The sequence below is a fragment of the Hyperolius riggenbachi genome, chromosome 10, assembly GCF_040937935.1.
Source record: "Hyperolius riggenbachi isolate aHypRig1 chromosome 10, aHypRig1.pri, whole genome shotgun sequence".
NCBI classification, from domain to species: Eukaryota; Metazoa; Chordata; class Amphibia; order Anura; family Hyperoliidae; genus Hyperolius; species Hyperolius riggenbachi.
The window spans coordinates 105,498,887-105,523,998 of record NC_090655.1 but is presented as its reverse complement, the minus strand read 5'-3'; the positions used below and the strand labels follow the sequence as shown (position 1 = coordinate 105,523,998).

Here is a 25,112-nt window from a genome sequence, read left to right as displayed (position 1 = left end):
GGAAGGCTCATTAGGACCGAGTCTTCCCTCTCCTTAGGTGAGTATCTGACTTTTTCTTTTTTTAACCGGTAAACATTCACTTTAAGGGGGTTAAGGCCCAGGGTCCTAAAGTGGTTAAAGTACCACTATCACGAAAAAATGGTAAATACATGTAAACACATGCAAATAAGAAGTATGTTTCTTCCACATTAGAATGAGCCATACATTACTTTTCTCCTATCTTGCCGTCACTTACAGGAGGTAGTATAAGTCTGACGGAACCGACAGGTTTTGGTCTAGGCCATCTCTTCATGGGGGATTCTCAGCATGGCCTTTATTTTTTATAAAGATTCCCCTTGAAAAGGATTTATATAAAGATCCTGGCCAGTCTCCCTGCTCGCTGCACACTGATTTGGTAGTTGGACAGAGCAACTGCTATTCACTAAGTGCTTTTGAAAATAAAGAAAACCCTGAAAATCCCCCATGAGGAGATGGGTTAGTCCAAAAACTTGTCAGTTCTGTCATTTCTACTATCTACTGAAAGTGACAGCAAGATAGGAGAAAAGTAATTTATGGCTCATTTTACTCTGGAAGAAATGTACTTCTTGTTTGTATGTGTTTACATGTATTTTACATTTTAAAATAGTGGTCCCTGAAAAGTAATGTTGTTCTACACATGATGCCATATTTCTTTCTTAGTCCATAAAAATATGCTTTTTTTCCATTAAACATAAAATAGGGAAAATCTGCCAGTATTTGTATAATATGAATTTACCTGGTGTAAGCACAGTCAGAGTTGCATCTGCCCTGACCTCTCCAATTTTGTTCTTGGCAAAGCAGCGGTACATGCCCTCATCTGTAACACGAACCGACTGTATCTGCAGCCATCCCGTCACTTCATACTTCTGGGGACCTCCTCTGAACTGCAGGTGTAAAAATAACCCATGAAAAGGTGCATGCAGTGTAAATAGACTGCTAGAATGAACATCAATAGCAGTTGTTACAAGCAGACTTTGCTGTGAGGAAAACTGGCTGTCTTCTCTAGCTGCAGTTACATGAGCTGCCACTGGAAACCTGGGGAATGAAGTAATGGCATGATGGACAGACCTACAGACATTGCATCATTAGCTTTTGATAGTAGAATAATTATAGTATGCATTTAGTATTTTGGTAATAGAGGTTTACTTTAAAGAGGAACTCCAGTGAAAATAATGTAATAAAGAAAGTGCTTTGTTTTTACAATAATTCTGTATAAATGATTTAGTCAGTGTTTGCCCATTGTAAAATCTTTAAAATCCCTGATTTACATTCTGACATTTATTACATGGTGACATTTTTACTGTTGGCAGGTGATGTAGCTGCTGTATGCTTTTTTGGCAGTTGGAAACAGCTGTAAACAACTATTTCCCACAATGTAACAAGGTTCACAGACAAGAAACTGCGAGGAGTACCATGGTCCTCAGAATTTCTTGTGGGAGGGGTTTCACCACAATATAAGTCATAAAGCGCCCCCCTGATGGTCTGTTTGTGAAAAGGAATAGATTTCTCATGTAAAATGGGGTATCAGCTACTGATTGGGATAAAGTTCAATTCTTGGTCGGAGTTTCTCTTTAAAACAGACACTAATTTATCATCTAACTGAATGCACTTCCCATAGGAACCTTTTTGAAACTTTAACAAATTGTAATTTTGCATGGATGTGAAGTCTCCATTCTGTTTTGTTGTAATTACACACTGTCAACGTGCCGCTGGTCGTAGACAGCGGTGGGCCAAATAGTTACCTAATATAATTAGCATCACAGAGAAGGCAACATTTGGGATTGGGAAATCAGAGCTTGCAGCAGTCTATATCAGTGTTTCTCAAACCTGTCCTCATGGCTCCCCAACGGTGGATGTTTTGCAGGCAGCCTCACATATACACAGGTGGGGTAATTAGTGTCTCAGCTAGGTGGATTCCATGTAGCTGAGATGATAATTACCCCACTTGTGCATAGATGAGGCTGCCTGCAAAACATGCACCGTTGGGGAGCCACAAGGACAGGTTTGAGAAACACTGGCCTATACCTTTAGCCATTAGCTGTGTATTTATTACAGAGTGATTTGCTAGCCTCATCTGAGGCTGTCTTCTTCCTGATGCTGTGGGGACAGCACTGGGAGTGAGGCAGTCAGACCTGGATTTCTGGAAACCCCACAGAGGCCGGAAGACAGGCATCAGCATATCTGTTGTCATGGTAATGCTGCGCCTTTTTGAATGGAATGGCAATGCATCCACTGTGAACTAAAAAATGCATGTAGCAGTATGTTGTGTGCTGCACTGCACTGGATGCGTCACCATTACATAGAAAAATGAAATCCAGTCCCATTGCTTTCACATAACCCCTGTAAGCAGAATTGGAGGGATGTGGGGACATAATGGAAAAACAGTTTTCTACCTCCTCTCGTCAGTCACTTCAGGGACTAAATTATACTTCATGAAAACCCATTTTTCTTGGTAAAACATTGACTGTTTGAGGCTTCCTGCATACTAAACCAAATGTAGAATGAGAATATGTGAAATTGGTCAAAATCTGCACCCCTCTCAATAATCCACTGTCCATTTAGGGAATTGGGCATAACGCAATGACAATGACCCCTCCTAGCAGTATAGGGTTGTTGAGCAAGGTCAGCGTTCATTACCCCCTTCCCCATACCCCAATGCTGTGTATTAATGTTTTACCGGCGCTATGGTTATTTGTTATGCTCACACATTGAGTTTAGTTCCACTTTAAAGTCTATTTATTAGTGTCTCTTTCATGCATAACAAATAAAGTAATGGACAGACACAGTGAAAAGGCGTCCATGGAAGCTGCGGGGGATTGCCGCTAGTAGAATATTGCTAAAATTACCGAAATTGTACTACTTAATTCCAATAGCAAAATATCAGTAATCTTTACTGATATTCTACTATGTCTTTACCTAATTTTACTTTCACACAGAATCTTCCCTCTACCGATGCATAATCCTAAGACCTCCCTCGACCTATGCCTAACCCTTAACGCCCACAGGTGGTGCCCTAACACTTAACCCCCCGCCTAACGCTTAACCCCCCCTCTTTACCTTAACCTACTCCTCGCCGCTAAGCTACAAATCGCAACAATGTGGCCACCTGGAGGCATTGCCGCAAAGCCACGATTTGTAGCAAAGAAGATAAATTTTGGCGCCTGGAGGCACCTGATAAAATCACAGGTGCCGAGGAATGCCAATATGCAAATTGCAGCCTTGCATAGCTGCGGCAGGTGTAATGCCACAATTTGCATATCGACATCCCTCCTCGCCGGCAATTTAACACCACAATTTGCATATCTGCATCCCTCGGCACCTGCAATTTTCTCGGGTGACTCCGGGTACCCAATTTTACCACCTTTGCTGCAAATCATGGCTTTTATAATGAGAGCCAAAGGCTGTGCCCTCTTTATCGCAAGGCCCACTGCGCCCTTTTTTTTTGTTTCAGTTATACTTCCCAACTTGATTTGAAAAGGAAGAACATCCTATTTTTACATCCTGCTGCTCCTTTCCAACTTCACTGTTTTTCTCATAGATCCTACCCTGCAAAAATGTTATTTATGAATTAGATGCATTTCTTCCTCTTACCAGTAGCATAGTACTCGTACTGTCGCACTGTAAAAATCTCATAATTACCTTAATTGTGATGGGAGCAGATGTGGTTACACGACCATAACTGCTTCTTGTAGGTACACAATAAAGCCCTCTCAATTATTGTATCAATCTTTTTCATTAACTTCTATGGAAAGGAAGTTCAGTGACTAATAGAGACAATATAAGTACCAGAGTAGCGCTGGGTATACTGGAAAACTGAAACGTTTTTATTAGCATAAAGATTTTAGTTCTATTAAAAAATAATAAATATATGTACTTTCACATAGCATCTATTAGTGACATCACCAAACTGCAGGAGCTCGATGTGACTCTTGTTTTTGTGCAATTCTGTGAAACAAATGTAATCTTATGGAACTCCACTCACGTGCCCCACCAAAGAGATTTACGTATTTAGGTAATAGTCCCTTCTTCAGAATCTAGGAAATAGAGCCGCATCAAGCCCCTGCAGTCAGGTGACGTCACCAGAAACTGCCGTAACAAGGAAGTTTTAACAGTGACTTTAATATAAGGTAGAGTTGGTAGCGATGGTAATGTTTTGTTCAGTCTATAGTTTTCATGGACAGGGATGCCCTGGCAGCCCACATAACCATAATATCCTGTCTGGGAACTAAATGTTGCTTTGGACTAAACAACAAGGTTTTCCATTTAATTCCAGTGGCCTGGAGTTGTCCCAACAGACCAGACTCCAGCTCTGGAAAGCCCTTCAACAGTAGCATTAGAACTGCTAGGAACTACTAAATAAATCGCTTCTTGTCCAGAACATTATAGCGGAGAAGACTCAAAAGCTAATGTAAAATATTTGAGTAAGCTGAGTGCTTAAAGTGAAGCCATCACTAAAATCTCACTTTACGTGTGCCAGAGGAGATCATGCAAGAGCGAAAGCAAACATGTTTATTTGATTATGGGTTGCTGCTCCTGCTATCTCATGAGGTACTCCTTTTGCTAGCCCATTGTTACCGAAGGCTCAGATAGTTCCTCATGTGACCCCCACCACCTAGAACGGTCTATGCTACAGTGATACTGCGTGGTTTAACCTACCACCCCCCTTTTTGACACTAAACTTGGCAGAGGGAGGGTTTAGCAGGGAATGAAATTCGGGCTGCGCACTGGCCACGCTAGCCCCTGATGAGTCTGATTGGAGGACGAAACGCGTAGGGCGGAGCAAGTGCGCGTGACGTCATTGCGTGCGGAAGTTTACGGCGGGTACGCTGGAGTAACTCGTGGGGGAGCTTGGCATCGGCGGGGACCTTCTACAGTGCGGGACGCCGCCGGGAAACCATATGCGGGTTCCAGACGACCTTCAGCATTACCGTCTAGATATGCTTACTTCTTCCTTCTAGTCTGTAAATAGGCTATTGGCGCGAGAAGTGCAGATGTGGAATCTGACTGTGTTTACATACTGCGCAATGAGGAGTTTTATTGTGCTTTGTTTTAAAAGTTTTTATGAAGAATAAATGCATTTTTCTACTTAGCTGGATGTTGTGATTCACTGAAGGTCCTGGTGAAACACAGTTCTGAGCCTGAGATCCACCTGAAAACCGAGGTGGCTAGAATCTGGTGAGCCCCTTTGATGTTGGTGGAGGGTGCATGAGTGTTGGCACTTTGTTCACACATGTGGCTGTAACAAGGATTGTAATTTGAAAACCGGATTACACGATGTGGAGTGTGTTTTTTCTGTTGTAGGTCACTAAGGAGAGCGCAGTGGAATTATTGTACATATCTGCTTCATACTGAGGATACCCCCACAGCGAACTCTGTTGTATAAACCTATGCTATAAGGACTCTGGTATTTATGAACTTTGTTCGATAAGAGTGGCAGCCAGTTACATCATACAATGTTTTATATCAACCTTGATATTCACTGTGCATTTAAACACTCCTCCTTTTTTCTTTTTGGTTCTTCATACAAATAACTTATCAGAGGGGTGGCTGTACTATAAATTGTCCTATATTACTTCCGAATATATAAGGTAAAGAATACAAAAAAAATCATCAAAACTATATATATATATATATATATATATATATATACAGTACAGACCAAAAGTTTGGACACACCTTCTCATTCAAAGAGTTTTCTTTATTTTCATGACTATGAACATTGTACACTTGATTCACACTGAAGGCATCCAAACTATGAATTAACACATGTGGAAGTATAGTACATAACCAAAAAGTGTGAAACAACTGAAAATAAGTCATATCCTAGGTTCTTCAAAGTAGCCACCTTTTGCTTTGATTACTGCTTTGCACACTCTTGGCATTCTCTTGATGAGCTTTAAGAGGTAGTCACCTGAAATGGTTTTCACTTCACAGGTGTGCCCTGTCAGGTTTAATAAGTGGGATTTCTTGCCTTATAAATGGGGTTGGGACCATCAGTTGTGTTGTGGAGAAGTCAGGTGGATACACAGCTGATAGTCCTACTGAATAGACTGTTAGAATTTGTATTGTGGCAAGAAAAAAGCAGCTAAGTAAAGAAAACCGAGTGCCCATCATTACTTTAAGAAATGAAGGTCAGTCAGTTCGAAAAATTGGGAAAACTTTGAATGTGCCCCCAAGTGCAGTCTCATCAACCGCTACAAAGAAACTGGCTCACATGCGGACCGCCCCAGGAAAGGTAGACCAAAAGTCACCTCTGCTGCGGAGGATAAGTTCATCCGAGTCACCAGCCTCAGAAATCACAGGTTAACAGCAGCTTAGATTAGAGGCCAGGTCAATGCCACACAGAGTTCTAGCAGCAGAAAAACTGTTAAGAGGAGACTGTGTGAATCAGGCCTTCATGGTAGAATATCTGCTAGGAAACCACTGCTAAGGACAGGCAACAAGCAGAAGAGACTTGTTTGGGCTAAAGAACACAAGGAATGGACATATTAGACCAGTGGAAATCTGTGCTTTGGTCTGATGAGTCCAAATTTGAGATCTTTGGTGAGGAGGTGTGATGGTGTGGGGGTGGTTTGCTGGTGACACGGTTGGGGATTTATTACAGAGTTGAAGGCATACTGAACCAGCATGGCTACCACAGCATCTTGCAGCTGCATGCTATTCCATCCGGTTTGTGTTTAGTTGGACCATCATTTGTTTTTTAACAGGACAATGACCCCAAACACACCTCCAGGCAGTGTAAAGGCTATTTGACCAGGAAGGAGAGTGATGGGGTGCTGCGCCAGATGACCTGGCCTCCACAGTCACCAGACCTGAACCCAATCGAGATGGTTTGGGGTGAGCTGGACAAAAGGGCCAACAAGTGTAAGCATCTCTGGGAACTCCTTCAAGACTGTTGGAAGACCATTTCAGGTGACTACCTGAAGCTCATCAAAAGCATGCCAAGAGTGTGCAAAGCAGTAATCAAAGCAAAAGGTCGCTACTTTGAAGAACCTAGAATGTGACATATTGTCAGTTGTTTCAAACTTTTTGGTTATGTACCATACTTCCACATGTGTTAATTCATAGTTTGGATGCCTTCAGTGTGAATCTGCAATGTTCATAGTCATGAAAATAAAAAAAATACTCTTTGAATGAGGTATGTCCAAACTTGTGTGTGTGTGTGTGTGTGTGTGTGTGTGTGTGTGTGTGTGTGTGTGTGTGTGTGTGTGTGTGTGTGTATATATATATATATATATATATATATATATGTGTATATATATATATGAGGCAGGCCCCAATACTTCCATCATTGCAAAATACAAATCGTGTCCTTATAATAGACCTCTTACTAGTAGTATGTCCCTGCACCGCAGTATGTTTTCCATTGGTTTTACTAGCGATATTTGATATTTCCAGACAAAATCATAGTCAGACTTACAAATGGATGTGTGGAGCCTGGCCTGATTTCTTCCTTTGGCCCTCTCACATTCGTCTTTAGCTTGGCATCTGTCTTCATTTAGTGAATCAAAGCCTTTGTGATTTTAACCTACAAATACGTTTTCATTAAAAAGCTAATTAGGCTTCATGAAAATCAGCCTTGCTCTTTCCACTGACTTTTGGCTGGGTGACAAGTTCTCCAGAAGAGCACAACTAATGTTCAACTTAACTCCAAACTGTGTGGCCAGAGATTAACGTCTCTTCAAAAATATAAACATACAGAGCGTAGTCCAGAGCTACACAAGGTTCATTATAGCAGAGTCAGTCAGTAAGGGACCTGATACACGGTGCTCAAGGTTGGGAATATGGCAGACACCATAACCACTCCATTCACTTAGAAAACAGGTTTTGTACAGCTTTTCTAGGTTTAAACAGCAATTTTCAGATTGGCCCACAAGGAGTGATAATTTTCAGTCTTCTTTTTGAGGTTTGTACAATAAGTAAATTACTAAAAGTGAGTGTAGTACCCATTCATATAAGTGACTGCCCTTAAAATACTATCGTTAGTAGCCACTGTATATTCTATTTAGAGTATGTTTGGGTTCGGTGTGGGAGGACTGCCTGCTGCATATTGGCTACACAGCTGGCAATCATTTTTGTAACTCAGCTACAGGTGAAACTTGAAAAATTTGAATATCGTGCAAAAGTTTAATTATTTCAGTAATTCAAATTTAAAAGGTAAAACTTATATATGAAACGGGAACCCTTTACAGATGTTTTAGATTTATTAGCTGATTAAAGTCTAGGCCTAGAATATTTAACATTTTCACAATATTCTAATTGTCTGTCTGAGATTTGGGTTTTGGGGTTCTGATAAGCTGCAAGCCATAACCATCAAAATTACAACAAATGCTTGAATCTCGCTTTGGCCATATGCAATTAACTCTTACTTCTGAGTTTTTTTCCTTGGAGATACTTTTTCATCTTGTGTTCAAAATAACTTTTCAGCATTTTGCATTTGAAAAAGTACCAAAAAGTAATAAAAACTAGTATCAAAATTATTTTGAGTAATTCCCTACTTGCCAGTGATTTAAAATGCATTTTATTTACAAGTTGCGAAAACATCACCTAGGTAAAAACTCAGGTGAAAAAGTGAATTGTTTATGGGCCCCTGCATTTAGTGTACTGAAATAAACTGTACTTTTGCGATCAATAAGGGGAAACCCAGACATTAAAGGGGCACGAGTAGGGGGGAAGTGTATAAATTATCAGCATTTGCAGATGACGTCCTCTTTTATCTTACAGAGCTGCACACCTTGCGTCCTAACTTGAAAAAAGTCCTGCAAGAATATGGCTCTTTCGCAGGTCTTAAGATAAACATGTCCAAATCCAAATTCTTGTCCTTAACTGCTTGCCGACCGAGGGGCGTGGCCGCGGCAGCAGCCCCAGGACCGCCTAACGCCGATCGGTGTAAAGCCCTGGGGCTTCAGTTTGCAGGAGATCACGCGCAGGCTGTGCGCACATTTCCTGCTTGGTAGGCGATCGCCGCTCGGAGACTGTTAGACGCCGAAACCGCCATCTAAATACCGTGTACAGCACTGCGATCTACAGCAGCGCTGTCCTGGGGACAGCCATGTGACACGGCTGTTCCCTCCTGAGTCTCGGCGGTGAGCGGCTGTCATAGGCTGAAGCCTATGACAGCTGATCACGGGGATTGGCTGGCGGGAGGATGGAGGGCACTGCGATCTACAGCAGCACTGTCCTGGGGACAGCCATGTGACACGGCTGTTCCCTCCTGAGTCTCGGCGGTGATCGGCTGTCATAGGCTGAAGCCTATGACAGCTGATCACGGGGATTGGCTGGCGGGAGGATCGAGGGCGGGGATAGTAGAAAATAAATTAAGAAATAGCAAAATTTATTGAAAAATAAATCAAACAAATATTTGTATAAACATAAACAAACATCGTAGCAGGGATGAGAGCCCACTAACAGAGAGCTCTGCTGGTGGGGAAAAAAGGGGGGGGGGGGAGGGAATCACTTGTGTGCTGGCCTTAAAGCTGCAGTGGCCTATTTAGTAATAAATGGCCTGGTCACTAGGGGGGGTCTAACACCGCAGTCCTAAAGTGGTTAAAGCTTTTAAAATACGTTTAAAAGCCTTTAAAGGAGGGGGGGGGGGGGTGCACATAAATAATAAAAAAAATACACATTTTTATTATAAAATAAAGGGAAAAATATTTACAAAAAATAAAACAAACATTTGGGGGAGCGATCAGACCCAACCAGCAGAGAGCTCTGTCGGTGGGGAGAAAAGGGGGGGGGGGTCACTTGTGTGCTCTGTTGTGCGGCCCTGTAGCTTGGCCTTAAAGCTGCAGTGGCCCATTTTACACAAAAAAGGCCTAGTCGTTGGGGGGGGGGGGGGGGTAAAGCCTGCGGTCCTGAAGAGGATAAATATGAGCCTGGAAGCCATACAAAATATTGTGCAGAATTTCCCTTTTCCATATAAAGATAGGTCTCTGAAATATTGTATTGTTTGCCCTGAATTATAAACCATTGCTTGACGAGATCTACAGAGGTGGGATGGGGACTGTTTTACATTGTTTGGCTGTAAAAGTATTTTAAAGATGAATGTGATGCCTAGAATCTTGTTTCTCTTATCTATGGTCCCTATCCCCTTGCCTCAGTCTTTTTTTGCTAAATTGCGGTCCCTTTTTATTAAGTTTATATGGCGGGGGAAAACACCTAGATTCTCTTATTCCACACTGACTAGGGACAAAGACAGAGTGGGAATAAGTCTCCCGGATGTAAGGAATTATTTTCAGGTGGTGGTTTTAAACAGGCTACTAGATTGAAAGTATTGTAATACAATAAAAGGTTGGGTAATCTTGGAGAACACTCTAGGAGGCTGAGATTTAGCACTGGCGCAATGGGTACCTTCGAACACTTGGGTTTTCTCATCCAACAGTCCTCCGTGGATTCTCAATGCTTTAAGAGTGGTGGACATATTGAATAAGAGATTTTGCTGGTTTCACCCAATCTCCTTGATGACCCCATTGGTGGGTTTTCCCCTCTTTGAGCCAGGAGTAGAATGAGATTTCTTTGGAAAAATGGCTTGTTTTTTTATGCCACATGTGGCTGGAAATTAGACTCCGGACTTTGGCTGAGCTCAGGAGGGATTTATGGGCAGTTTCCATTTGACTTCTGGAGACTGAAGCAGGTGGAAGCATGGTATGCGGCTCTTAAAGTGTACCTTAAGTGTCCCAAAAAAATTGAGTTTTACTCACCTGGGGCTTACCTCAGCCCCCTGCAGCTGATCGGTGCCCACGACGAGTCACTCTGATGCTCCGGGTCCCGCTGGCGGCCACTTCCGGTTTCGCCGTCAGGACCCGTCAGGCTGGGGAACGCGGCTGATACTACGCGTTCCCAGCCAAAATAGCACCCCTATGCGGCCATATGTCCGCATAGGCACCCGTATGCGGACATATGGCTGCATAGGGGTGCTATTTTGGCTGGGAACGCGTAGTATCAGCCGCGTTCCCCAGCCTGACGGGTCCTGACGGCGAAACCGGAAGTGGCCGCCAGCGGGACCCGGAGCATCAGAGCGACTCGTCGTGGGCATCGATCAGCTGCAGGGGGCTGAGGTAAGCCCCAGGTGAGTAAAACTCAATTTTTTTGGGACACTTAAGGTACACTTTAAGGACACTTAGGACGATGAGGCCTAACCTAATGATTAGGTTTCACTTTTCATCAAGAAGGACAAAATCGAACATTCAGTGTCGTTTTTATATAAATTAACTCTGGAGCAGGAGAGTCAGAAGCCACTGTTGTACTTACGAGAGGGAAATAAGTACAGTTTTAGATGACGATCAGCAAAATGTAATTTTGTTCCACGTTCATACCTCCTCCATCAGCACTGGAGTCCAAGAAATCAATTATAAAATACTAACCAGGTGATACAGAACCCCAGTGAAACTTGCTCAAATTTATGGGTTGAGCGATGAGAGCTGCGGGAGGGGGTGTGGAGGTCGTGGTACCCACCTACACCTGTTTTGGGATGGCCCTTTGCTCACTGGTTTCTGGTCTGAGGTTCTGTGAATTATTCGTAAGGTGTCATGTCAGAGGATTGAAGATGACCCTTGGTATGTGTTGCTTCACCTTACCAAGTCTAAAAGATATACAAAATCAGTCATGCCACATATGCTAAATGCAGCCAAAAGCTTGAGCCCTCTCTTATGGAAGTCTACTTATGAAGAGACAGTGTTGGAAAGCAAGGATAAGTATGATAGATACTACTTTATCTGGGCGGTCTGGATAGACTATACTCGGAGGAGTAACTGGGGATTCTGCATGATCAACCCTGACCGCGTTGCCCTTCACTTCACTTTTCTCCTTTTCTCTCTACCCTTCCCTTCCTTGTAATGCTCTTATATAAGAAAGATATGATATGATGTCCAAAGTCTCCACACCTATTAGTAGATGTTGGTTTAGTATTTGTATAATGTACTAGTAGACCTAACCCCGCTAATATAACGGGCTCTAGTTCTGTTTCACAATCCCCCTCCCGCCCCTTTGACCACTGCCACCGCTGCATGTAAGCACGGAAGCGCGCGTGCTTCCGCACACGACCGCCGCGCGCACACGCCCCGTCCTCCTGTCCCAACGGCTGTCCGTGCTGCACATGCACATGCGCAGTAGCACAAACGCACGAACACAGGGACAGGGGACGCAACACTTGAGGATTTTTATATAGGACCTAATGCTATGTTCAGAGCTTTGCTCTGGCGCTTATTTTTAATAAGTGTATTACTGTTGTTTAAATAGTTAGGGTCACTGTTTGGCCCAAAGGCAGCATTATAGGCAACGTATAGCGTTTTACTTACTGTATGTAAATCTCCACTGAAGTTATGGAAAAATATTAATGATGCATCATATTGTATATGATTACCCTCTAAGGACCCCTGTGTGGGTACCTTGATAGACCGATGGATGAATAGCACATTTTTCATATGCTGTGCTGTGAAAATCACGTTAAAAAAATGAACTTTTGCACAATATTTAAATTTTTTTGAGTTTCACATGTATGGAAGGCAGTTTTTGTCTTGCTTTTTAGTATTTCTTTCATCATTTCTTTAACCCTAACCAATCTCCCTGCCTAACTTACATCTCAGATTTAGGGTTTGATTCACTAAACCGTGATAACTCAAATATCACACCATGTCAAAGATCACACCTTATGAGAAGATATCACACCTTATCAAAGATATCACACCTTTTCAAAGTTAACACACCTTATCAGAGTAGCATAGCAAGCGCTACAAACTTATGCCTGCTAATTGGCAATGGCACTCATCCTGCCGAGAGCCCCTGCGGGTTCATATCGCTCGCTATGCTACTCTGATAAGGCATATTAACTTTGATAAGATGTGATATCTTTGATAAGGTGTGATATTTGAGTTATCACAGTTTAGTGAATCAAGCCCCTAGTGTGAAATGAAAACCCCCCGCTATAATGTCTAACCTTAAAGTTGCCAGAGATGTTAAACTCTAAAGATTTGATACTTACCCGGGACTTCCTCCAGCCTCATAAGCTCGGCGGAGTCCTACTCCATCCTCCCGCGGTCTGCACATGCGCAGCAGACTCAGACTGAAACCGACTGAGCCTGTTACGGGGGCTGTTCCCGGCTGAACGGCAGACCACGGGAGGATGGCGTAGGACTTATAAGAGCTTATGGGGCTGGGGGAAGCCCCAGGTAAATATCAAATCTTTTGAGTTTAATGTCTCTGGTTTACTTTAAAGAGGAACTGTAACCAAAGTAAACATAATGAATAAAATTGCTTATATTTTTTTTTATAATATTGATTTATAAATTAAAGGGGTTCTTCCGCGAATGAGGAAAAAAAATCAAAATGGTTTATGCATGTTCTATTAAAAATCCTTCTAAAATAGTGTGAAAATTTTTTCAAAAAAATGAATGGTTTCACCAATACAACATGTAATGTATACAGTGACGGCTGACGGGACTGTGAGGCTAATCCATTTGTTAGGGGTGTTTTTTTTGTTACTTTTACTTCATAAGCTGCTCCCTACCTAGTTTTCATTGCTGTAATGCAGGGCTATGATGAAGTGCTGTGCAATGGCAGTTACAGCTATTAAAATAACGGCTGTGCTGCTCTGTAGTTTCTGCTTGTACTTCCTCACAGAGCTGACCCCCCTCCCCCCGCCTCTCCCTGTAGGCAGAGGTCGGGCAGCTCTTCGGAGCAAATCACGTGTTTACCTCGTTGCCGGGCAACCAGACTTCAGCGTCTGTGCAGAGGACTTCCTATCCATTGCACGGCAAGTTAGCTGCCTGAGCTACAGTTCAGTACAGTACAGTACAGAGAGGGGGGGGAGGGGGGTCAGCTCTGTAAGGAAGTACAAGCAGAAACTACAGAGCAGCACAGCCGTTATTCAGCTGTAACTGCCATTGCACAGCACTTCATCATAGCCCTGCATTACAGCAATGAAAACTAGGTAGGGAGCAGCTTGTGAAATGACAGTAACAAAAAAACCACCCCTAACAAATGGATTAGCCTCACAGTCACCTCAGCCGTCACTGTATACATTACATGTTGTATTGGTGAAACCATTCATTTTTTTAAAAAACTTTTCACACTATTTTAGAAGGATTTTTAATAGATTATGCATAAACCATTTTGATTTTTTTTCCTCATTCGCGGAAGAACCCCTTTAAGTCAGTGCTTGCCCATTGTAAAATCTTTCCTCTCCCTGATTTACTTTCTGAAATGTATCACAGGTGGTGACATATTACTGGCAAGTGATCTCTGCAGATTGTTCGGTTACCAAGCATTCCGAAGCCAGTACAAAAATATAGCTGGTCTCCCAGAGTGCTCTGGGGGAGGAGCTTTCCACATGATAAACATACTAGGATTAGCCTCACAGGGAGGGCGGGGCTACGTGCCAATATGCAGCAGCATATAGCAATATGAAGGCATTAATCTTCCAACCCCGATGAAGAAAGCTAACTACCCCTTCCCTATCCCCAACCCTTCTATACCGATGCATAACCCTTACCTTCCCTACCCACACCTAACCCAAACCAACACCGACGGCTTTCTTTATCATCTTCAGTGGCGGGCAACCAATTTTCTGTCCCTCCAATAAAATCTTCTTCAGCGTTGGGCACCACATCTTGCATTTTCTCTTCTGGCAGAAGACCACAGTGTAGCAAGGCACCAACACAGAATCAACCTACTTCATCTGTTTCTTCTCTCTCCCACTAGATTATACCACTATCTTAAAAACAGGTTGTTATGACCCAGGCTACCAACTTTCCATTATTAGCAGAGGCATCATTTCTTCCAAAATATTTTCTGATTTCTTTTTTCCCCTTTAAATTAAATTACCCAAAATACTTGAGACTAAGCAGACATTGTAAACAATGCTGATGAATAGGCATTTATACAGGGATAATGCTGATGCATGTCCCAGATTTACAGGGCACTTTTACCAATGCATATGAATAACATTCCGTTGGGGATGGGTTACAATCTGATGTCCCTACCATTATGTAGGTCCAATTAAGGGAAAGGACTATTCATTTTTCAGTGTGTTCAATGGTTGTGGAAGGAAAGCGGGCCCCTGAAGGTAGCCAATACAAACGCAAAAATAACATACAAACTCCATGCAGATAATATCTTGGCGGTGGTTTGAATCTAATACTTTTAGTCCCGGAGTCTAGTAATGCTTGCCTTATGAACCTTACAGGGTTAGTGGTAGATGCACATACAGATGCAGAGGAACCTCGTCATTGGTGAATGTGACTGCACAGAACCATGCAAGTTTTTGTAAACGAGACCCTAATAACTAATAATGAATATATGAATAACTTCATAATTGTAAGGACAGTAGCTGTATCGTGATTTGGCTGCATGTATGTGAGTGTGCAAAGAGTTAATTCGTTTTGCTGTCTGGAATTTAGAAATACTCACACCTCCAATTTAAGTTATACTGTTTAAGTGCTTCTATCTGAGAATCTCTTTACTAAGTCTGTAGACCCACTGTGAGTGTTTTCTGCGCGCTTTTCTGACCATCAGTACTTTCTGAGCATTTTTTAAAACATTTCCATTGACTTTCATTAAAATCACGGTTAAAAATTTGGAAAATCGAGATTGCAGCAATTTTATTGCGATTTTTAAAGCACGTCAATGGGAGGGTTTTTAAAAAAATGCTCAGAAAATGCTGATGGTCAGAAAAGCAATCAGAAAGCACTCACAGCATGTCTACACCCTAAAAGTGCCAATTTCAATTCAATACATCCCATTTGTATTCTCCACTTTAAAAAAAAGACCACCACATTTATAACATCATATTTATGAAAGGCTGATTATAGTTGGTTACTGATGAGAAGCATTTCATTGCCAGTACCGTAATGAACCTAAACCAGTGTCCCACAGTATTGTTCACTTGAATTGAATAACAGATAACCAACTTAGAAGTGTGGTGCAACAAATTATGGAGGAGTAACACACAGCACTCTGTGCAATACTAGATGATGCACATTCTACGGTTGCAGTATAAACATATGAACTCTATGCTCCCAGCACTTAATTTTAGCGCGTTTCTGGTAATGTGGAGATTATCTTTATAAATAGGCCCCTATGACATTGCATTAAAAACAAAACAGAGTGTAACAACCAGTATGACTTTACTGCATAGGTCACATGACATTAACGTTACAGATTGACCAACAAGCTCATTGTGAACCAAAACAAGCTGACACATCATTGCATTCCAGCAATTATGGAGGTGTGTTTAGCTTTCAGGGAACACAAAGGGATGATTTGCATATTCAGCAGTGATGCATCGTGGGAGACATCATATGCTCATTCCATCCTGAAAAATTGCAAATACCTTCTGTTTAAAGAAGACAAACTTCTGTTTAGCATGACATTAACGATGACTCATCACTTGGATGATATTAGCACAGCAGGTTTTCCCACTGGGACCTTCTCATCCCAGTCAGACACTGAGACACAAGACAGCCATGGAAGTTATCTATACTACAGAACAAGCCACTGTAACCATCAGATGTAGTGAAATATGTAAGTGTATTCCTAGACAGACAGGAAATCCCTGAGAACAAACAGTGGAGCCACTATGTAAAGTCTTCATTGTGCTAGCAAATGATGGAATAGTAATGACTTGCCATTTTCCATGTGAGCAGCAGGCACAGAACATTCAGATAGATAGATTCAGCCATAAATTGAATACTTAAAAAGGATGCAAGTTTTCCATCTGTGACTTTACAGATCATTATGCAATTTCTTAAGGTCTTAAAGTTTGTTCTCCAGGGTAATGTTTTACCCACGTAAGCACATGATGAGAAATCTAACCACAAACCAGATTCAATTTATTTTCTTGGGAAATACTTTCAGTAAACCTTAAAAAGCATATCTGAGCTGAAAAAAACCTGACTCAACCGGATAGCATTGCAGACACGTGTATGTTTATTTTATTCAGTTTTTTTCAGCTTGGACATTCTTTTTAATACAGCAAATCTATGACAAACAAAAGATATGGGAATATAAATTCCCCTTAAAAAAATGAGATTTTTATGGGGAACTACCCGGCTGTATGAATCCGCTGTACCCTGCAGTTTAATCTCTGGCAGACAAGCAGGGTCTTCAGCTGTCACTCTGTAATGTCAAACTGTGAGGGAGAGGTCATTTTCAAAAAACAAGATGGCCGTCCCCATGTAACAGAGACAGTTCATTTTGCAGCTCTGTCTAATGACAAGGTGAGGTGGCAATGTGCACTATTCAAATATTATTTAGGTTTGTAGAACTTTGGAGAGATTTGATCAAATGGAGTATATGAGTTCACAATGACTGTTTTGTGGGCAACAGACTAGACTATTTTTACCACCCTCTAAAATTACCATTCTAACCATGAGGCCATTACACTTATACAATGGTAAAGAGTGACTATTAGCCACTGTATAACCACTGACAGACAACTTGCAATTACTTGTAAAACTGCCATATGCAGTCCTTAATGTAATTTTTCACTTTTGTGAAGTCAGTCATAGTTCTCTTGTCCAGTAGCGTGCAGTCAGATAAAATAGTAGGTGATCTAATAAACCAGATACAAAAGAAGAATTTATACTTCCTGAACCTGGCAAAACATAGTCACATGACGGTGCCCCAGATGGGGTCTAGTTTTAGATTGTAATTCAAAAGTCTGTTCTGTCCTAAAACATAGACGTTACCTGTGTGTCTGTTTTCCACTGATTTCCCCGTGTCTTCCAAACCTTTGTACTATATCATCCATTACATAACTATTTAAAATACTCTTTGCCTAATCACCCAATTACGTTCTTCCCCTCTAAATATGATGGCTACAATATTTTCAAGTGCTTATAGATGTGATATTTGGTATTCAGGCGACACAGAATTGCTTGCAAAGGTTTTGAATTAGAAACCCTTTAATCACTGAGAGATCTTTGACTTAAGTAATGTTTTAATTGTGGTGCTGTCATAATACATTATGACTCAGTGATTCCATAGCAAATTAAAAGGTTTTATGTAACTAGCAGTTTGTTCTAAATTACTGCTTATTCTAATTTGTATGGTCCTGTTTTATTCTCTAATCTGCTGTAACTCTGAAAAGGAAGCACCAATCCAGCCAAGAGATACTTGAATATAATGATATGGAGGATCTCTCTCCTAGTTATGTTGTAACTGAAAAAAGGGCACCTAAAAAAAACAACAAATACTGTAATGTGAGTAGTAGTAGTAGTAGTAGTGGCAGCAGCAGTTTTCCTCATGCTTGCCATTTAATTAAATAATGATATACAGTATATACTGTAACTCTAATGCTAATTCAGGGGACAGAATAATGTAGCTTCTAGGGGGCCAATGCTGACAAATATATTAGTAACAGGCCACTTCACTTCACCTCTGCCTATAAGTGCCATCAGCTGCCATCTACTGAGCAGAGTCTACTTCTCTTCATTCCTGCATCCAGGTGCCCTCTGCTGCCATCTACTGAGCAGAGGCCACTTCACTCCTGTCTCTGGGTGCCATCTCATGCCAACTGCTGAGCAGAGGCCACTTCACTCCTCCCTCCAGGTGCCATCTGCTGCTATCTACTGAGCAGAGGCCACTTATCTCCTGCCTCCAGGAGCCATCTACTGAGCAGAAGCCACTTCTCTCCTGCCTCCAGGTGCCATCTACTGAGCAAAGGCTACTTCTCTCCTGCCTCCAGGTGCCATCTACTGAGCAGAGGCAACTTCACTTCTGCATCCAGGTGCCATCTACTGAGCAGAGGCCACTTCTCTCCTGCCTCCAGATGCCATCTACTGAGCAGAGGCCACTTCACTCCTGCCTCCAGGTGCCATCTACTGAGTAGAGGCCACTTCTCTCCTGCCTCCAGGTGCCATCTACTGAGCAGAGGCCACTTCTCTCCTGCCTCCAGGAGCCATCTACTGAGCAGAAGCCACTTCTCTCCTGCCTCCAGGTGCCATCTACTGAGCAAAGGCCTCTTCTCTCCTGCCTCCAGGTGCCATCTACTGAGCAGAGGCAATTTCACTTCTGCATCCAGGTTCCATCTACTGAGCAGAGGCCACTTCTCTCCTGCCTCCAGATGCCATCTACTGAGCAGAGGCCACTTCACTCCTGCCTCCAGGTGCCATCTACTGAGCAGAGGCCACTTCTCTCCTGCCTCCAGGTGCCATCTACTGAGCAGAAGCCACTTCTCTCCTGCCTCCAGGTGCCATCTACTGAGCAAAGGCCACTTCTCTCCTGCCTCCAGGTGTCATCTACTGAGCACAGGCCACTTCTCTCCTGCCTCCAGGTGCCATCTACTGAGCAAAGGCCACTTCTCTCCTGCCTCCAGATGCCACCTACTGAGCAGAGGCAACTTCACTTCTGCATCCAGGTGCCATCTACTGAGCAGAGGCCACTTCTCTCCTGCCTCCAGGTGCCATCTACTGAGCAGAGGCAACTTCACTTCTGCATCAAGGTGCCATCTACTGAGCAAAGCCCACTTCTCTCCGGCCTCCAGGTGCCATCTACTGAGCAGAGGCAACTTCACTTCTGCATCCAGGTTCCATCTACTGAGCAGAGGCCACTTCACTCCTGTCTCCAGGTGCCATCTACTGAACAGAGGCCACTTCTCTCCTGCCTCCAGGTGCCATCTACTGAGCAGAGGCCACTTCTCTCCTGCCTCCAGGTGCCATCTACTGAGCAGAGGCCACTTCTCTCCTGCCTCCAGGTGCCATCTACTGAGCAGAGGCCACTTCACTCATGCCTACAGGAGCCATCTACTGAGCAGAGGCCACTTCACTCCTGCCTCCAGGTGCCATCTACTGAGCAGAGGCCACTTCTCTCATGCCTCCAGGTGCCATCTACTGAGCATAGGCAACTTCACTTCTGCATCCAAGTGCCATCTACTGAGCAGAGGCCACTTCTCTCTTGCCTCCAGGTGCCATCTACTGAGCAGAGGCCACTTCACTCCTGCCTCCAGGTTCCATCTACTGAGCAGAGGCCACTTCTCTCTTGCCTCCAGGTGCCATCTACTGAGCAGAGGCCACTTCACTCCTGCCTCCAGGTGCCATCTACTGAGCAGAGGCCACTTTACTCCTGCCTCCAGGTGCCATCTACTGAGCAGAGGCCACTTCAATCCTGCCTCCAGGAGCCATCTACTGAGCAGAGGCCACTTCTCTCCTGCCTCCAGGTGTCATCTACTAAACAGAGGCCACTTAACTCCTGCCTCCAGGTGCCATCTACTGAGCAGAGGCCACTTCTCCCCTGCCTCCAGGTGCCATCTACTGAGCAGAGGTCACTTCTCTCCTGCCTCCAGGTGCCATCTACTGAGCAGAGGCCACTTCTCTCCTGCATCCAGGTGTCATCTACTAAACAGAGGCCACTTCACTCCTGCCTCCAGGTGCCATCTACTGAGCAGAGGCCACTTCTCTCCTGCCTCCAGGTGCCATCTACTGAGCATAGGCAACTTCACTTCTGCATCCAGGTGCCATCTACTGAGCAGAGGCCACTTCTCTCTTGCCTCCAGGTGCCATCTACTGAGCAGAGGCCAATTCTTTCTTGCCTCCAGGTGCCATCTACTGAGCAGAGGCCACTTCACTCCTGCCTCCAGGTGCCATCTACTGAGCAGAGGCCACTTCAATCCTGCCTCCAGGTGCCATCTACTGAGCAGAGGCCACTTCTCTCCTGCCTCCAGGTGTCATCTACTTAACAGAGGCCACTTCACTCCTGCCTCCAGGTGCCATCTACTGAGCAGAGGCCACTTCTCCCCTGCCTCCAGGTGCCATCTACTGAGCAGAGGCCACTTCTCTCCTGCCTCCAGGTGCCATCTACTGAGCAGAGGCCACTTCTCTCCTGCCTCCAGGTGCCATCTACTGAGCAGAGGCCACTTCACTCCTGCCTCCAGGTGCCATCTACTGAGCAGAGGCAACTTCTCTCCTGCCTCCAGGTGCCATCTACTGAGCAGAGGCCACTTCACTCCTGCCTCCAGGTGCCATCTACTGAGCAGAGGCCACTTCTCTCATGCCTTCAGGAGCCATCTACTGAGCATAAGCAACTTCACTTCTGCATCCAGGTGCCATCTACTGAGCAGAGGCCACTTCTCTCCTGCCTCCAGGTGCCATCTACTGAGCAGAGGCCACTTCTCTCCTGCCTCCAGGTGCCATCTACTGAGCAGAGGCCACTTATCTCCTGCCTCCAGGTGCCGTCTACTGAGCAGAGGCCACTTCACTCCTGCCTCCAGGTGCCATTTACTGAGCAGAGGCCACTTCTCTCCTGCCTCCAGGTGCCATCTACTGAGCAGAGGCCACTTTCTCCTGCCTCCAGGTGCCATCTACTGAGCAGAGGCCACTTCTCTCCTGCCTCCAGGTGCCATCTACTGAGCAGAGGCCACTTCTCTCCTGCCTCCAGGTGCCATCTACTGAGCAGAGGCCACTTCACTCCTGCCTCCAGGTGCCATTTACTGAGCAGAGGCCACTTCTCTCCTGCCTCCAGGTGCCATCTACTGAGCAGAGGCCACTTCTCTCCTGCCTCCAGGTGCCATCTACTGAGCAGAGGCCCCTTCTCTCCTACCTTCAGGAGCCATCTGCTGCCATCTACTGAGCAGAGGCCACTTCACTTCACTTCTGCCTTCAGGTGCCCTCTGCTGCCATCTACTGAGCAGAGGCCACTTCACTCCTGCCTCCAGGAGTCATCTTCTGCCATGTTTTGAGCAGAGGCCACTTCACTCCTGTTTCCAGGAGCCATCTACTGAGCAGAGGCCTCATCTCCCCTGCCTCCAGGTTCCATCTTCTGCCATCTACTAAGCAGAGGCCACTTCACTCCTGTCTCCAGGTGCCATCTGCTGCATGTTTTATGATATCCCTGGTAATGTTTATTTAGTCCTGCATTTATAAATGCTACATTTTTCAATGGTATATAGGCCCTTTTTACATAGTAGTTATTAGTGATAGCTCTAGATTTCTCCCCATCACAGCTTCCCGTTTTGGTACCATCTCATATAGCTTTTGGCCTTATTGTCATGATTTAGGATTGATTTAGTAGACTTTGAAAATTATTCACATAGGCCTAGTGCACACCAGAGCGGTTCTGCTGCGGTTTGCGATCCGCTTGCGGGTGCGGATCCGCTAGGGTAATGTATTTCAATGGGCTGGTGCACACCAGAGCGGGAGGCGTTTTGCAGAAACGCATACTCCCGGGCTGCTGCAGATTTTGGATTGCGGATGCGTTTCTGCCTCAATGTTAAGTATAGGAAAACCGCAAACCGCTCTGAAAAACGGCACTTCAGAGCGGTTTGCCAGGCGCTTTTTGTTACAGTAGCTGTTCAGTAACAGCTTTACTGTAACAATACATGAAATCTACTACACCAAAACCGCTACACAAAACCGCAAAACGCTAGCTGAAACGCTGCAGAAAAATAAGAAAAAGCATTTCAAAATCTGCTAGCATTTTGCGGATCTGCTAGCGGTTTTTGGTGTGCACCAGGCCTAAGGCCTAGTGCACACCGGAGCGTTTCCGCTGCGGTTTGCGATCCGCTTGCGGGTGCGGATCAGCTAGGGTAATGTATTTCAATGGGCTGGTGCACACCAGAGCGGGAGGCGTTTTGCAGAAACGCATACTCCCGGGCTGCTGCAGATTTTGGATTGCGGATGCGTTTCTGCCTCAATGTTAAGTATAGGAAAACCGCAAACCGCTCTGAAAAACGGCACTTCAGAGCGGTTTGCCAGGCGGTTTTTGTTACAGTAGCTGTTCAGTAACAGCTTTATTGTAACAATACATGAAATCTACTACACCAAAACCGCTACACAAAACCGCAAAATGCTAGCTGAAACGCTACAGAAAAATAAGAAAAAGCGTTTCAAAATCTGCTAGCATTTTGCGGATCTGCTAGCGGGTTTTGGTGTGCACCAGGCCTAACTGCCTATAAATGTGTGGAAGCTAAAAGCTGGCATAGACTTATTTACAGGCTGCACAGATGCATGGCATGTGGCTGATGGTAAATGTACGGGAATACATTATACTGTATGGCAGCCATATGCAGTGCACAGGACTCACCTGCTCAATAGCACACAAAGCTGCTGAACTGGTATATTTACAACATGACGGATGTGTGTAAAACTATTTCCAAAGTTTTCAGAGAAATTGTTTATAAACCATTCCTGATTTCCTTTTTTGTTCTTTTGTCTACATTTTCCTTTTTACATTTTAAAGTATTTTAAAACGTCTTTAAATGTATATGCAGTGCATCCCGAATCTTTAAGTGGTGTTAGGGGTCTCCTGTACACCTTCTAGATTATCACCTGAGGCATTCTTTATCGGCTACCCTGGCCAAGTTTAATCCATCATGCATATGTAGCTTTAGATTGACAATTACGTATTTTAAAGACTTTGCATAATTAAATATCTGCTATAATTGCAATGTCCTTGTTGTGGTCTGTCCCAGTACTTCACAGTAACGGTGCTGAGCAGGATGGGGGGGTACATGGAAGCAGCACCTGCTTCCATGTACCGGCCCAGAGCTGTAAGGGGGCGCCAACTACTACTTCACTCCCTCCGATAATGAAGTCCATGCTCCAAATCAAGTGCTTTTTTTAGCTACATTGTTATGGGTGTGAGAGGTACTTATATCTCTAAGAGGTACTTATATCTCAAAGAGGTACTTATATCTCTAATTTACAGTTAAATTGGCTTTGCATTGTGATAAAATATTCCTTAAACCTCATACCTGGACTGAAATGTGAGGATCATCACCTGGTAGCAGCATCTCGGAGCCCTCCTTCCTCCATTCAATAGATGCCATGGGATAGGCAAAGACTTCACAGCCAAATATGGCATCCTTCCCGGTAATGTTCCAGATGTCATAGGGTGGAGTGAGGATCTGAGGTGCTGCAGAAGGATCAAACATATATATACAGTAAGGATCTGGCCAGACACTTTCCTGCACAGTCATTTTAAGCTGTTTGCCCTTTTTTCTTTCTCAGGTAAGTCCTATAAATTAGTTTGGGATACGCTCAGATTTATTGTACCTGGCAGGAAGTTCTATTAAAAAGCAAAATAAGCCTGTCATGTATTTCAGCTTACATCGTTTTCATGTGTCAGGTATACCCAGGGAAATAGTTTGATAGCATCAGAGATGGTCCATGAGAGCCTAATAAGTTCAGCTTGTGTGCAAATGTTATGCAAATTGTATGCAACTGGAAATTAGAATACACTGCCTGCTAAATTGAATTGGATTGGCCCAATTCCAAGATGCATACCATTTGCATTTTTCAGTTTTGACAGTCAGCTGTATCCTCTCACATTCCGGTGGCCCTAGACTCTTTATATTTTATTAGCTGTGGGTATACTGTCACGCCTCCTTTATCAGTCAAAAGGAGGTGCATAAATCTGAGAGGTTGGCTGGGTATCGAGACATGATCAGACTGCTGCCCACGAATGGCAAAAGCTCCACAAACTGGATTTTCAGCTCGACTTTACGGCTCCCGTTTGTCCTGAACTGAAGCTCTCATTGAACAAAATGAGATATTTTATTTTTGAACATTTCCAAGTAGGTCAATTTATATTAGCATTCAGTTTAAACAGAAATGATTTATTTAACGTTTCGCACAGTGCTTTCCAACACCTGATTGAACTCTGCAGGCCCTAAACCATTAGGGATGATGGCACCTAGGTAACTGCGGTAATGTGCAAACTACCCAATGCGGGGAATGTTCCACATTATACCGCAGGCCATGATGGTTTTTCCCTGATGGGACTGTATTGCTGGATCTATTCTGCCTATGTGGTGCCAGTACCTCTCCACATTTGTAAGAGCAGTTTTAAGTAGATTTTGGGTAACATAAAGCTTTTTGTTTTGGCTTCTGTATTTCTTCTACAAAGGATCACTGTCCTGTAATTTCTGTGGGCTCTTTTATTCCAGTTCTGCATTCACTTATTTTATTTAAAGGACAACTGAAGTGAGAGTGATATGGAGGCTGCCATATTTATTTCCTTTTAAAGGGAAACTGAAGATACCTTAAAAACCCTGCAGCTGTCCTGTGCCCGGGCATACCTGAAACAGTCCTCCGGTCCTCTGCCGCGGCTCATATTCTCTTTCGCCGGCCTTTTTCCACTTCGCCAGTGCAGTCCTGGCCACG

The 25,112-nt window shown here is 43.8% G+C and overlaps 2 protein-coding genes across 2 annotated transcripts in view; one reads left to right on the top strand and one right to left on the bottom strand.

Moving 5' to 3' along the window:
• LOC137534094 (proton channel OTOP1-like) overlaps positions 1-25,112 on the top strand; it is a 666,091-nt gene that overhangs the window by 177,902 nt on the left and 463,077 nt on the right. The gene's annotated exons all lie outside the window — the stretch shown is intronic.
• KAZALD1 (Kazal type serine peptidase inhibitor domain 1) overlaps positions 1-25,112 on the bottom strand; it is a 90,983-nt gene that overhangs the window by 10,149 nt on the left and 55,722 nt on the right. Inside the window, exons 3-4 of the mRNA XM_068255448.1 lie at positions 23,702-23,862; positions 755-902 (exon numbers count right to left, since the gene is read on the bottom strand). Coding sequence (XP_068111549.1) covers positions 755-902; positions 23,702-23,862 — 309 coding nt within the window. The remainder of the gene's footprint in view (positions 1-754; positions 903-23,701; positions 23,863-25,112) is intronic.